This window comes from Lepus europaeus, chromosome 4 (genome assembly GCF_033115175.1).
Source record: "Lepus europaeus isolate LE1 chromosome 4, mLepTim1.pri, whole genome shotgun sequence".
NCBI lineage: Eukaryota > Metazoa > Chordata > Mammalia > Lagomorpha > Leporidae > Lepus > Lepus europaeus.
This window is the reverse complement of record NC_084830.1, coordinates 52,343,774-52,359,344: the sequence shown is the minus strand read 5'-3', so window position 1 is coordinate 52,359,344 and position 15,571 is coordinate 52,343,774. Positions and strand designations below refer to the sequence as shown.

General features: G+C 38.1%; 1 protein-coding gene across 1 annotated transcript in view; it reads left to right on the top strand.

The window, feature by feature from the left end:
* NECAB1 (N-terminal EF-hand calcium binding protein 1) overlaps positions 1-15,571 on the top strand; it is a 221,807-nt gene that overhangs the window by 42,360 nt on the left and 163,876 nt on the right. The window contains exon 3 of the mRNA XM_062189509.1: positions 4,750-4,858. Within this exon, the coding sequence (XP_062045493.1) occupies positions 4,750-4,858 (109 nt within the window). The remainder of the gene's footprint in view (positions 1-4,749; positions 4,859-15,571) is intronic.

The following is a 15,571-nucleotide window of genomic DNA, read 5'->3' as shown; positions in this document are numbered from 1 at the left end:
AATTTGTGGGACCTGAATCTGTGTATCATATGTTTTAGACTTGTTGGTAGAAAGAAACTAAAAACATTTTAGATGGTTGTGCTTAAGTTTACTGGCTAAACAAACTACACCATGTTAGATATTTAAGAGGTGTTTTCAAATACATGATTCTTAAAATTTATAGAAGGCATTGGACCTTCTGGTAAATGTTTTCTTAAGTTGTTATCTAATGGTTGAAACGGTTTGCTAAGTATTCATGTGATATTGCTATTGTCAGCAAGCGATCTAGGACTTGCTCCCTCATTTCTCTATTCTAAGCCCAACTTGTTCTTTCATTTCTCTATTCTCTTCAAGGTAGGAAACTAATTCTATTATGAAGGAATCTGTATGATGCACAATTTAATCTTTAGACCTTATAAAAGAGATGACTAACATTTTTCTGCAATAGCATAGCCAAAATAAGAACTCAAATAATAATCTCATAGCTAGATTCATTTCGCCATCAGCGAAGTATACAGTAAGTAGAAAAAACCTCCCTTTCAGACCAAAGGGAAAGAAAGTTTTAAAGTGAGAATATAATTTTCCTCATGGGCATTGTCTACCTTAGAAAAACTACTACAGAACATGCCTGGGACTATAGACTTGTAGTTCAGGCCACCGAAGATTAGAGATGGGACTTGGGCACTTCCTTGACTTGCATCCTCTGGTCTGCTTTAACACAAACCAGGAGGAAAAGAAAGCTCGGCATCAGAAGCAATGGGTGGCAGGCCTATTAATGGCTGATCTGTACAGTGATCTGCCCTCAAGGAGACCCAACAGGCCAGTCCACTGCAGTGGCTTTCAATGTGGTAAGCCTGGGCTTCAGCAGAAGACAGCTTATGAAGAGCCCTGGCAGCTCTGCCAAGAGTTGGATCACTGGAAATGGACCTGCCCTGGAGTCGAAGGATGCCCACGTCAGAGCCACAGATCTTATTGGCTCTAAGCTGAAAAGCCCTTCACTCAGCCCAACTTCCAAAGTGACCACTGCAGCTGAGGGGATGGTCAAGTAGGGTCAGCAACATTGCAGGCAGAACTGTAAATTTCTTGTTAGAGATGCCCCCTGCCTTTACCTGGCCAGCTCTCCTCCCAGGCCAGCCAAGTAATGAAAGTCAACAGAGTGCCTTCCCCTAGGAGGTTCACACCTCCCTTAGGATATACCCCATGTGAAGAGATAGATAGGTCTGGGCCTCTGAATTTACAAGGCCTAAAGCCCACCAGATTATTATCAAGCCCCTTCTATCAGGTTCTATTTGCCTCTCAATCAGAAAAATTACTTGTAGCTTAGACAGCACCTTTCTTAGCTCCTCTAATAATGACTCTGTCCTTTGTTCTAGGCCCTGTCTAGTGCACTTGGGCCTCATTTCTTTGTAATCATAACCTCTACTCTACCACCAATGGCTCTACTCCCAACATGTGTGTACTGATGGTCCTCTTCCCCACTTAATGCTGTATAATTGTTCAAACCTGGTAAATGCCACTCTTAGGATCATTGGTTACTATCCTCACTCTGTCTTTTATGACCTTGTCTAAATATGATCAGAGTCGGCAAACTTGGAAGGCTTCCATAGCCTTGGCAACTCATGACGACAGCCTAGGATGGTTACTGGCGCCATAAACTAGAGTGTCAATTTGTTGGGTCAACAACAGGAGCCACTGTGCAGTTGCTCCTCATGTGGGATCTCTGTCCTTAATGTGCTGTCCATTGTGATTTGATGCTATAACTAGTACTCAAACAGTATGTTTCACTTTGTGTTTCTATGTGGGTGCAAACTGTTGAAATCTTTATACTAAATTGATCTTCTGTATATAAAGAGAATTGAAAATGAATCTTGATGCAAATGGAAGGGGAGAGGGAGCGGGAGGGGGGAGGGTTGTGGGTGGGAGGGAAGTTATGGGGAGGGGGAAGCCATTGTAATCCATAAGCTGTACACTGGAAATTTATATTCATTAAATAAAATATCAGCAGGAAAATTGAAGTCAAAATAAAATGTTTTAATGGAAATCCATAGTTACACAGACTCAGGTTACAAAGGGATTTTTTCCCCTCCTTTCTCTTGAAAAATTTAACACTTTTGTTTGACATTAAGATACTAGTCTAGAACTATGCAAAAGTAACTCTTTGTATTTGTCCAACAGCAAGGCAGCAGGAGTCCTGTATGTGGTAGAAACAGACTTGCAAAGTATGCTTTCCATCCTTCAAGCCCGGACTGTAATCCAGTGCCTCTCTTTTTTCTCTTTACATTTTTTCAAATAAAGTTTATTTTTAAGGCTTTTCACCTTGTAGAATGTTCTGAGCACTGTTTAGTCAATGTTGTTATTTGACAGTATGTGCATTATTGCTGAAATTGCTTACTTACCATAAGTGTAATGCAGTGTTGCAGAGGCCCACTCTGCCCTCAGGGTTCTGTAACAGCCTAGATCAGCCCACCAGTGAACTATTAACTGCTTACCAAGGAAAACATAGTCCGTCCTCAGCATGTATATATTCATTCATCATACGTCATAGGAGTGACACTAGAAATACTGGATTGGTTTCTGTTTTTTTTTTCTTTCATTCTTTTCATTTTAAAATGGTAGGTGAAAAATTCTCCCTTTCTCTCTTTGACCAATACCTAGATCTAGTTTGTATCCAATTCTCCAACCTGGCAATGTATTTTTTATCAAGGAAAGGAGATGCACAGTGGAAAACACTACCAGAGCCTAGTCCAGGATACATGGTACTGAAGTTTAAAATAGTCTGTGAGGCATGAAACTAAAATAACTCATCTTAAAACAGAAGCACTACATTAGACAGTGGATGAGCCAGGTGGATTAAACCTGGTTTCTTATTGGTTGCTATGGCATTTGAATGGCTGAGCTCTGCTTGTCTGGTCTGTGCTTTGATCCGGATCTGGAGTTTTGCCATCTTGAAGGCTCTGCTTGCCCAGTTAACGATTGGCAAGAACTACCTGGGAGATTGGCTTATGGTACCTATTCAGTCAAAAAACAAAATGAAATACAATTTCAAAACTCTCAAGAGTGTGTACATTTATATTTCACAAGTAAAGATTTTTGAATGTGTTACAATCTCTAAGTCTTTAATGGAAATTTAAGTAATTCAGTGGTTAGGTCAACGTCCTTTCTATAAGTACCTTTCAAGTGTTCATACAAGGAGGAATCACACAGTTACTAAAAACCCAGATTTCTTGTCTGCTCACCCCTCCTTTCTGTCTTTGAAATTCTGATTCTCCGGTAGGGCCCAGAAACCTGCATTTTAACAGCATGCTAGGCAGTCTATGAGCCACCTTTTGAGAAAGAAAAAAGTTCTCTAAATGAATTTTTCTGATCTAATCCTATAAAATCATGGCTTCTTCTACTCAAAGCCTGCGTTGTTCAGCACTGTGTTGTTAATAGAAGCACATTATGGGGTTTTGTGACCCTGAGCAAATTCCTTCCTCCTCAGACCTGGGTTTCCTCATTGTAAACAGCAAGGATCAGCAGCTTGTCCAACAGAACTGACAAACGAGCTCCTTGCTCAGGGGGAAAGGATATTTTCCTTTCCTTTCACGTCCATCCATTCCTCCGGATTTGCTGTGTTGTACAAATCCTGACCTGCTACTAATATGCTTCTTCAGTCTCTGCTCATCTAGATTTTACCTGTTTTTTGAACTTGCTATTCAAAATCAGGTGTAAATGCTACTAAAAATCCTGCCTGCTCCCAAAAGAAAATAGTCTTTTATTACTCAAACTGCCATACCTTTAAAGTACCGTGTTTTGTGGCACTTACTGTGTTCTGTGTAATATAATTCTATCTGTACTTCTACCTCTGCTTAGTGGGTTTTCAGATTGTTTCCCTTTTGTGTCCACAATAAATAAAATGCATTTGGTTTTAAAGTACTCATTGCTGGGGTAGGGGCTGTGGTGCTGCAGGTTAAGCTATTGCATGGGACACCTGCATCCCATAGCAGAGTTCCAGTTCTTCTGCTTTCAATCCAGCTTCCTGATGATACACTTAGGACAGTGCCTGGCTTTGACCTGGCCAGTATAGGCTGTTGTGGGCACTGGGTGAAAAAGTGAACCAGTAAATGGAAGATCTCTCTCCCTCCCTTCCTCCCTCCCTCCCTCTTTCCCTCTCTCCTTCTCTCTTCCTTCTCTCACCCCCACAACCCACCTTGTCCCCATCCCCTGACCTCTCTGTCTCTCTGCCTTTCAAATAAGTGAATCTTACAAAAAATTTTAAAAGTGCTCCTTTTTAAAGGGTATAGGAAAGAACATCATTTATTAGACAATTATAACAACTCTGACATTCTCATTAAGTACTCAATCAGTATACAATTACTAAACATTTAGCATTGACCTTGCAATCTGCTAGGTCCTATATTTGCTTGGTACTATGAAGACAAAGCAACTAAATAATTGACTCTTTGTTGGAATCTTCACTAGGTTGTATAGATACCCCTTTATTGTGGCTAATCAATTGGCACATTAGATGTTAAACATCTGTCACATGAATCAATGAACCAAAAAAGACCCAAAACCATACAGACATAAATTTCATCCGAGTATACGTGCCAGCAGTCTATGTGGAATAAAGATATGTTAAATTATCTTTTTAACACCCTGAACTGTTCTTTCTTATTGAATACATGTGCAAATAAATGGGCACACGCATTTGGATAGTTTTAAAAATCAAAAGATAGAACAAATTATAAAATTTAAATGATGTGCTTCTATTCTGTTCTTACATTTCAGATGATGGAAAATTATCCTTTGAAGAATTCAAAGCATATTTTGCGGATGGCGTTCTCAGCGGAGAAGAATTACATGAGCTCTTCCATACCATCGATACCCATAATACTAAGTAAGGATTTTTTATCACTAGATTCTGTAGTTGAGGTAGAGAGAGCGTGAATGAGCATATGCCCATGAAGACCAAAGAGGAAAGATGTAGCGTGCACATTTTGTAATGCTTACCTAAGTTTAATTCTGAGATAACCCCTCTTCAATAATTGAAATGCTCTGACAGACAGACTCATCTTCAGGGAGCTTTCCTAAAGTAGTTATACATCATTTCCTTTTTGAGGAATGTAAAACAAAAGGAAAGAATATAAATAATTCTCTCATTAATAAGCAAGTGGAATTTTGCTTTGCTACTTAGGTGTCATATCAATTTGCTTTGTTTAAAACTTGTTCTTAGATGATACTTTTCAGAGTGAAATAGGGGTATTCTAGCTGTTATCTGGGCAATTCAGGTGCTCAATTCCAAATCACTGTAAGCTAAGAGATGCAAGTAATTCAGGACACAGAATTATCCCTGAGTGGTCAAAGCATACAACGATCTTCCCATTTTTCCCCTAATACATCTCTCTTTTACATTAATGTAACACTTATGACTGTTCTACATTAATGTAACATATAAGAATGTTCTATTTATATACTCATTGTGCTTAAAAATATACAAAAATGAGGAGTTCCAAGATATTGAACAACTGAAATATGCTGGTTGTTTTGAGTAAATGAACCAAAACACATTATTTTTATGTGAAAAAAAATTCCAGTCATGCCTTGAGACCCATCAGTGTGACTACTGCTTGAACAATCATTATCTTGCTTTTTGCAAAATGTGGTGCTAGTTCCAGGCAGTGAGACAGCGTGCCAAGAAAATGCTCTTGGGCTACATCTATGAATATACTTGTTCTTCAGGCAAGCTATTAAGAAAAAATTAAAAGATTAAATTCACTTTCCTCAAGCTGCTGAATATTTTTAAAACAGCCAATTTGTAAATTTTTGACCATAGTGGAGTTTAAAATTCATAAAGAGACTTAAGTATTTTTTGTCAGAAACAGTATTAATGGGTAATTGTATAAGAAATTCAATTCTGATCTATAAATTCAGTATATCAAGCAAATAATAGTATGGCGGTACAATATGGAACTGGCTTATAGTTTAGTGAGAAATAGATTCACTGATAATTTCAAAACCCTGTTAAAAAATATGTGAGTGATGTCTGCACAGAACACTTTCGGATTACAAGGGAGGGAATGTTAGTGCAGTTTGGTAGGCTGTTTAAACAAGATGGGTCGTTATGGGAAAGTAGAAATTACTTAGGCAAAGGAAGTAGGGAAAGAAGAATATTCCAGCCAGAGGGAGCAGCATGCCTGGAAGCATAAGATGAAGGGGAACAACAGGTGTTTTATTTTTGCTGAAGCACCAACTATAAGGCTCAGAATGGAAGAATGTGGGTCTGGAGAGGAAACATGGACCAGCCAAGAAGGAATTTGTATTGTGTGATTGCAAAAGAGATTCAACTTTATTCCATTGGCCAAGGAAGCTGTTTGTAGGTGATTATGGCTCTAGTGAAGGACGAGTTTAAAAGGGTGAAGACAGAAGAAGATTGCAAATGATTTTAGCTGAATATTTAGGTCTCTGCTGGGGAAGAATGTTTATACGTAAGAGAAAGGAAATCGTTATCATTCTGAGAAATGACACTTGAGAGAAAAAAGAACAGAGGCTCCCCTTGTGTCTCAGATGTTGGAAAGTTCAGATGTTAATACTTCGTCATGCATGCTGATTATTTGTTGCTCATTATACTTGTTGTTAAAGTGTTAACAATATCTGAATTTAGAACATTCCTTGAAAGGCATAGTTCCAGAATTGCAGATTTTCCAATTTATATTTACTAATATTAGTGAAAAACAAAATTCTCAATAGATTTTGTTGGCTTGATTTTGCTATTTTATTTTTATATTTACTAATTTGGATTACTTGGCATGGTTTTCAAGATATTAAGGGCTAAAGATATATATGTTATGACTTATAGAATAAGTCTAAGGGAATAATTATTATTGCCAGTTGTTCTCTGGCATTAGAAAAAATATGTATTCAATGATCATAATGATATTCAACCTAATTTGGAACTAACATATATGAGATAGAGGCTTCTAAATTATATTCATAAAATTCCACGGGGGGAAAAAGGTGTCAACGTCAGACTTTGATCTTTTAAAAAGATCAATACAAACACTGGCACAGAAATTTCAGAGCTTTACTTTAAGCAAGTGATAACTTTTATCTTTGCATAATACAAGTTTTAATTGCTTTAGCAATTGTGCTACGTATGCCCATTATTTTTTTCCTTCCCACACACCTTCTAAGAAAATATGCTGTCCTTCCAAATCCTGCCACTGCTCAATATTACCCAACTACTCTAACCTAATCCAGAGCATAGCCTGGCCTGAGGGAGCCAACTCATACACAGGCTAGACTTCAGCAGTCAGATTCACTGATGGATTGTTTGCGGTGGAATGAGACAATTGAGTCCATGTCTGCTACTGAGTCCCTACGGCTGCCTGGTTCATGCCCCTTTCAATGTCTGCTAGTTTATCCTCACCATGGCTCCCATAAATCAGTATCTGAAAACCTTATATTTTCCATGTTTGGAAATCGACATATCCACTTTGAAAATATTTGGAAAGAAAGCAGAAAAATATCTTGTTTCTGAGTCAGATATGCTTAATCTTCATTTAAAAGGAAAAAAGAAAATAATTGTTAATCTTCTAGTCATTTTAGTTAGCCTTATTGTATCTCTTTCAGCTCCATTAGAAAACTACATTTTTTTCAACTTTTACAAGAGTTACCATTCAGAAAAAAATACATAGATTCCTCAACAGTTAAGTTTGGAAAAAAATAGCAAAAGCTAAATCTGCACTTTGGTAGCTTACAAATTAAGACCACCATACCAGACGGAGAGCAGGATTAACAACAGGGACCATCATTAGGTCCAGGGGAAATTTCCATGGTTCACCAAAAGTGTTCTCACTCATGTCAGAAAACCAGCTTATCTAGCTTTTTCAGTTAGAGGGAAATATGAAGAATTCAGCACAAACCCTTTGGGGTTAGTCACAACAGAGACAGAGAGAAAGATACCCCTGGAGACCAAAACAATTTTCCCAGTGTATTGCTCTGGAGTTCCAGGTTGTCAGGCAGAACACATGGTAGGCCAGATGGAAGTTTTGCTGCTGGTTGAGAGAATGAGCATACAGCCAGGGGTCCCACAGCCTTCAGGTGCAGGATGTTACCAGAAATAGATAACTGATGTATTCAGGTCAAGAGTTCTTTATTCCAAGATAAAATAATTTCTGGGTGCTGAGCTTTGAAATTTCAACCCAGTATTTGTTCAATCACTGAAGCACACTAACGCAACAAAAATATCACCACCTACAAAAAGAGCTACCTCTGAAAGTTTAAAAAGCTCTTTCTTAAACTAAACTGTAATTTGTGTTTCTAAACTTCCACTTAGTTCTGCTCCTTAGGGCCATTCAGAATACAAATATTTTATGACATGTCTTTCTAATAGTTGAAAGCAGTTTTCATGCACCAATGATGAGATAAGCTCCCTTAATAATTGAAAAGTAATGATATAAGACTATTTGTTTCAGATGGCAGAACTTTACTCCTGAAATGTTGCTTATCCTATACTATTACATAATAATGAAATTGAAAAGCTTGAAGAGTTGTTTAATGAAACCAATTTCTTCCTTGAGTTATCCTCCTTACTGCTTAAGCAGACACATTTTCTGGGAAGTAGAAAAAGAAGGCAAGGTCATTACTCATAGAATAAGCAATAGGTTAGTTTGAGGAGTGTGCAGCACAGCCTACATGACATTGTGGGTAGAAAGTGGATCGCAATTCCAATAGTAGACAAGAGATGTCTTTGTATTAACACAACCTATATCATCTTCCACTAGAACTGAAGACTTAGAAAGCAGCACCATTCTGAAGAATGCAGCAGGCCACAATCTCAGGTGCTAGCTAAGCAAGTATGGTATTGCTGAAGAACATAAGTGAGAGTGGATTGAGAGAGAGAGGGAGGGAAAGGAAAAGAGAGAGGAGAAGAGGGAAAGGGACTGAGAGAGGGAGAGAGGAGAGAGACAGGAGGGGGAGGGAGAGAGGGGAGGGACAGGGGAGTGGAGAGAGGACAGGGACAGGGAGTGGGGAGAGGGAGAGAGGAGAAAAGGACATGGAGGACAAAAGGGATACAGGGGGGAAGAGGGAGTGGGGGAGACAGGAGGGGAGAGGAGGAGGGAAGGGGGTGGGAGGGAAGAGAGAGAGAGACAGAAAGAGAGAGAGAAAAAGTGATATATCAAGAGAGCAAAGTGAAAATCTATGTCCAGAGTACATCAAGCTGGAGTGGAGTAGACAGACTGAATGTTCAGGGCTGAGATCCAGCAGTACAGATATGGCCAAGGAGCTCTAGCAGAAGGGTGTTATAAATATTCAGGCATAGCCTAAACTGGCCATGAGGAAACTAACAGAGAACTCCGAGTCCAGATAAGACATTTCTTTCTATCTATGATCAAAGCTCAGCTATAGGAACTAGGGGGTGGTCTGGTCTCTGCCCAGGTAACCTTCTTGGCATAAGCAGATAAGGCCAATAGACTTACGCTGTTTTCAAGACAGAAGCATGGGGTTTAGAATGTGATTTTTATGCCAAATGAGGGATGGATGGATGGTATCAAATTGGCCAAAAGCTACAGAGCTGGAGAGAACACCTTTCCATTTGATGGATTTTCCTCTACTTCTCCTAGGCTCTGCTTGATGGAAGTCACAAGAGGGCAAATAATACCGTAGTAGACAGAATTTTACTGGCTGTGAGTGACAGAAACATAAATTAAGTGGACTTAAGGAAACAGTTAGCAGTCATTTGTCTGGTGAGCTCAAAGATAGGTTTCATGTGTGCTGGGGCTAGCTGCTCAAACACTGATGCTAGAAATCCATCTTCCATCACTCCTCTTCTCATTGTGTTGGCTGATCTCTTGGGGGACTGCCTGGCTGAGAGGTCAAGATGATTACTAGAAACTCACTGTTCGTATTGTCAGGAACTTTGCAAGCTCTCAGAGACTGCTTTTCTGTATTATGTGTCCCATCAAAATCTTGAACTTGAATCATGTTAGCCCAGGTTGGATCTTGTGTCCATCTGTGAATAAATCACTGTTTGTTTTCAGGGAAATACAATGTGAAATGGAACCAGGATGTTGTTTCAGAATAAAGGGGAATCGATCCTGGGCAGGTAAAATGTGAGCCTCCTACAGATCAAATAACTACTTCCTCAACCTCAAAGACTTCCCTTTAGCATCACATATGGCTTGAGGAAGCTTGACCTCCAGAGAGTTCCTACTGGGTTTGGGATGAATTAGGAAAACCATAAGTTTTCCATAATTGAAAAGCCAGAAGTCAGGGAGAAAGCATTGCTGTGTCAGGCAGCTTGGTCCCACTGAGCTGTCCAGGGTCCTAACCTCTTAGCTCTCACCATTCCTGACCTCATCCTTTGTGTCTTTTCCTTGTGATACTGCTTTCCTACATTCTTACTGGCACCATGGTTGTGATGTCACTTTCTGCTCTTTGTCATGTTCCAGGTCTTTGTTTCTTTAGGCATAGCCAAAATTGAGACTTACATCTGTTCTTTATTCCCTTGGTCATTTAGCATAATCATTCATCTAGTTTTGATATTCTGGGAAGTTCTCACATATTGCTTTCTTTGTTTTCTCTGAGAATTTAAAAATTAAAAAGAACTATATACACATGATTAAAGGAAGCACGATTTGATTATATCCTATACAGGTACTGTGTTTATCACAGTTTTAGAGATGCTAGTCTTTTCAGCTTACCAGGATTCACTCTAATCTATCACAGGCTCTCCAGCTATCGATTCCATTTGTTCATGAGAACCAACATGATCATCAGATTACTTCTTATTCAACCATGGTTTGGATGTGTCTTTCACTTTAGTAACTGTACAAACTCATTTACTTGCTTTGAATATCTTCCTTTGGCTCACAAAATTATGGAAAGAAAAAAAAACAAGTTTATTTCCTGAGAAGACTTTTAAAATTCTTATCTTTCCTATGAAGATATTTCATTGGCACTATGACCATTCCTCCTAAATCAAGCCACTTCACAATCTACAACATGGATTGAGTAAAAAAATTCCTCCATGGGGGAAGGGTACAGAATCACCCAACAAATTTCTCCTTGATAATTAAGACTAGCATAGTTTGGGGGATTTATAAAGGAGAGAATTTAAGATTTTTTCCAATGTCATGAAAAATGGCTTATCCTTAGTTATAATTTCAGAAAAGAAGTGCTAATTTTATGTAAACAGATAGTAGCCAAACCAAATTTATACCAAGGTAGACATAATTTGAAAAATAAATTAACTTCTAAAGGAAACATTTAATTTATCATTGATTGAGGAAACACATTTATTGAGTGACTGTGTGCCAGACACTAACTTGTATCATCTCATTTCATCTTCCCAGAAGCCAAATATGAAGGTAGTGTTATTGATAGGATACAGTTCAGTAATTGGAAAAAGAAAGTTTAATAAACTGCCCACACAGATGGTATCTGTAAGGCCCTGAGATGTCCTCAGGTGTGTCTGAAAACAAAACTCAAACTCTATTCATTATCATGATACTTCAATGTGATTTCCTATTTTAGCTGTCTTTTTATATCATAAATCAAAATATTCCAAGACCAGTTTAAAAATCACTTTCAGGCATTTTATTCTGGAGGCAACAATGGTTAATCCTCTGTAGCAGTAGGATATATTTGGATGTACAGCATAGAAGTAATTGCCTTAATTGGTGCCTTTATCTTTTTACTTTTTATATCTATTATGTAGGGTTTTTAGAGTGTGGGAGTTGCTACAATGAAGAAATGTTATTCTTTTTTCTGTGGACATTATTTCCATTCTTTGCACATTTTCCTTCCCTCTGTCCTACCTGTATACCTGGAATTCATCTCTGGTTTTAGACCTAGCGCTCTTAACTCCCTCCGTTCTACCACTTTGTTTTTGCCTTATTTTCTCCATTGTCCTTGGGAGCACTCGCAGAGTTTTACTGTTTCTTTGAATCAGGGGTATGAAGACCTTTGATTTCAAACTATTTCAGAACTTTTTTTATTCTTAATCATATCTCGTAAATTACTTTCTGCTTGTTATCTATTCCTCCTGATAAAGAGCTTGAGTTACCCTTTCATTTTTATTTTTAAGATTTATTTTATTTGAAAGGCAGAATTACAGAGAGACTGGTTCACTCCCCAGATGGCCTCAGTGGCCAGAGCTGTGCTGATCCAAAGCCAGGAGCCAGGAGCTTCTTCTGGGTCCCCCACACGGGTGCAGGGACTCAAGGATGTGGACCATCTTCCACTGCTTTCCTAGGCCATAGCAGAGAGTTGGGTTGGAAGTGGAGTAGCTGGGACTCCAACCAGCTCCCATAAGGGATGCAGGCACTGCAAGCGGCTTTACCCATTGTGCCACAGTGCTGCCCCCCCTCCCCTTAATCTTAATTAACTCTCTCTTACCATTAGCTAAGAAACAGTGCCTGAGGTAAAATTAATTACTGATCAGAATGAAAATTGCTTACTGAGAAATCTACGTGAATTATTTATTCACGTAGGTGCAATACTCTTTTCTATCTCATCATTGCCACCAAATGGATGAAATCAGTTCAATAAAAGTATAATCGTAACCCCTTTTCAATACATGGTGCTCAATTCTTGGACAGTTTCTTTCCACATATCCAATTCGCCAGCCAGGTCTGTCCTTTTATTTTTTCAGTCTTCACTGCCACTGCCTAAGTATAAGCTTTCTGTCTTTTACAGTAACATTATTTTCAGGAATGATCAGTATGGCAGAACATTTGGTACTGTTCTCTATGACTCTTCAGGTTTTCAGAATTTTTGAAATAAGTGTGGATTACAAATAACCGGAAAGCCGTTGATTGCTTTTGAAGTGAAGGTTTTTTTAAAATGTATTTATTTATTTGAAAGAGAATGGGGCGGGGGTGTGGGGGAAGAGAGATCTTCCATCTGCTGGCTCACTCCCCAGATATCAATAAGACCAGCACAGGGCCAGACCAAAGCCAGAAGCCTGGAATTCTATCCGGGTCTTCCATGTGGGTGGCAGGAGCCCAGGCACTTGGTACCCTGTATCTCATGCCATGCACTTTGTCTGAATAGCCTTGCACCTCTACTCTGTATAGTACAGTTTTCCAGGCTTCAAGGACTTTTCAACCCAATAAACAACAATGATGCAACATGGAAAGAACTCAGGAGCTTGCCAGGCTTGGGTTTAACTCCCTGCACTACTTATCGATGAGGACTTTGGGTGATCATTTTTTTTTTTTCATTCTATCTTAATTTTATTGGCTGTAAGAGGGAGTCAGTGTAAGAAGCCATTTTGTAAAATTTAGCAATAATAATAATAAGGCCACAAAAAATTAATGATGATGATTAAGATATGTTAACTAACCTTTCCTTCATTCTTGGATAATTTTTTCTCCAAATACTTGTAATTATAGTTTTGCTTTGACAGGTTACATTTAATTTTTACTATGATTTGTCATTTGGAATTTTGTGTTTTATTTTTTGTTTACTGTTTTATTAGCATGTTAATCTTGTCACCAGATCTAAATATAAATTCTTTTGAAAAATGATCATTGTTCTCCATTACTTCCAGCAATTGCTGTAATACATTCAATAAATATTTGGTTAATTGATATAGAAACAAGATATATTGATTAGTTGTAAGAAAGGCATGATGTACATTGCTGGTGACTTTTGGAGTTTAGACCCTGGCTGACTGTAATGCCATTAACAGATCCTATCAATAAAAGAGAGCTGACACATTCTGGTTGAGAGCAGAGGATGATAAATTTAGCTTTTGACTCTTAAGCAACTTCAAGGTTTACTTATCTTTTAAAATAATACTCTATGTGAATAACAAGCTGTGTAATACAATTCGAATGTAAATGGGGATTATTTCCTTCTTTTATGGGACACAAAGTGTATTCAAATGAAGAATTTTTTTCCTAATATAATTAATGGATCTTCATTTACATGTTAAAAAGTGTCCTTGTCTAAAAAGAAGCTCCTACTTTATAGAATATTATATTTTATTTTCTGACCCTAAAAGACTTCTCAGTAAGGGAAAAAAAAACAGACAATATAGTAACAATTAACTGGAAATTTAATTTTAAAAAAGCCAAATATAGGTATCAGCTGAACATTATTGTTTTTGTTTAATTCACTAATGGGTTTAGTGGTTTCATTTTAAGTTCTTCTGAAAAATCTATTTTTAATCAACTTTAGATTAAAAACAACAATACAGAATAATTAGAAATCTATCTGTAGTGTACCAAAGGGTTTTGATCATTTGCATAGGCAATTTTCTCTTCATCTTCCTATTCTCACTGCCATCGGGTTGATATTAATATTGACCTAAGACTACCACAAAGACTTTCTTTCTTTTTGAATCATGAGTAGTTTCCAAGTGAAAATTCAGATTGTCAAATTTGACAGCCATTATTCCAGTTAAATTTGTAGCTTCCAAGAAATTAGTCATTTACTTCTTAGTTACTCATTTATTTATTCAACATGTATTTATTAATCATCTATAATTAACACCATGGACCATTAGTATGCATAAATGAATAATTATCGCCTCATTTAAGGGATGAATGACATAGTGATTGATAGAAAACTGTTCAAATATCTCATGAAGAGTAGTTTTTTGTTGAAATGCAGTCAAGAGTTTCTACTTCCTATGCTTGAGGCACGTGAGAAGGCATTACCATCCATTGACATTTCCATCTCAAGCACAGGCAATTAGGCCAGCTGTTAAGATGCTCATGTCCCATGTTAGAGTGCCTACATTCAATTTCTAGTTCTGACTGTTGACTCCAGCTTCCTGTTAATGTAGACCCTGGGAAGCCATGGAGATGGTTCAAGTAATTGGGTTCCTTCTACCCATGTTGCAAACATGGATTGAGTTCCTGCCTCTTGGCTTCCAGTTTTGGTCTTAGCCCAGACCTGGATGTCGCAGGCACTTGGGCAGTGAGTCAGTGAATGGGAACATTCTCTCTCCCTTTCTCTCCCTTTTGCTTGCATGCTCTCACTCTCAGTCTCTCTCTCATTTTCCTCTCTCTCCTCTACCCCGAATTCCCTCTGGGTTTCTCTGTCTCACAAATAAATAATTTTTTAAAAAAAATTCCATTTTCATGCATGTTGTTAATCTAGGATCTTTACAATAGTTAATTCTTGGTGATAAAATGCAATTTCACATGTTTATGACACCACTTTCCAATGAAGAATTCTTAAGTTGAAATAACCTTTATTTTAATAAAAATTAGATTGTCTGAAAGTTATTAATGGAAAACTGACTTTCAAAAAATAGTTTCAGAAATCCAGAGATGCCTGAATAATGTGCTAATAATCTCAGGGAGGTCAGTTGCCTTACTTTGTCTCAGGTGAATCGTTTAAGAAAATATTAGACAAAGGAAATGAAAGCTCATTGCTTTGCAAGTAATTGATAGGCCCCCTTCTGTATATTCATCAAGAATGACTTTTCTAGGGTCAGCATTGTGGTGTAGCAGGTAAACCCGCCAACTGCAATGCTGGCATCCCATATGGGCACCAGATCATTTCCTGGCTACTCCACTTCTGATCCTGTTTCCCCCTGCAAAAAGCATGGAAGAAAGCCTAAGTATTTGGGCCCTTGCCACCTACCTGGGAG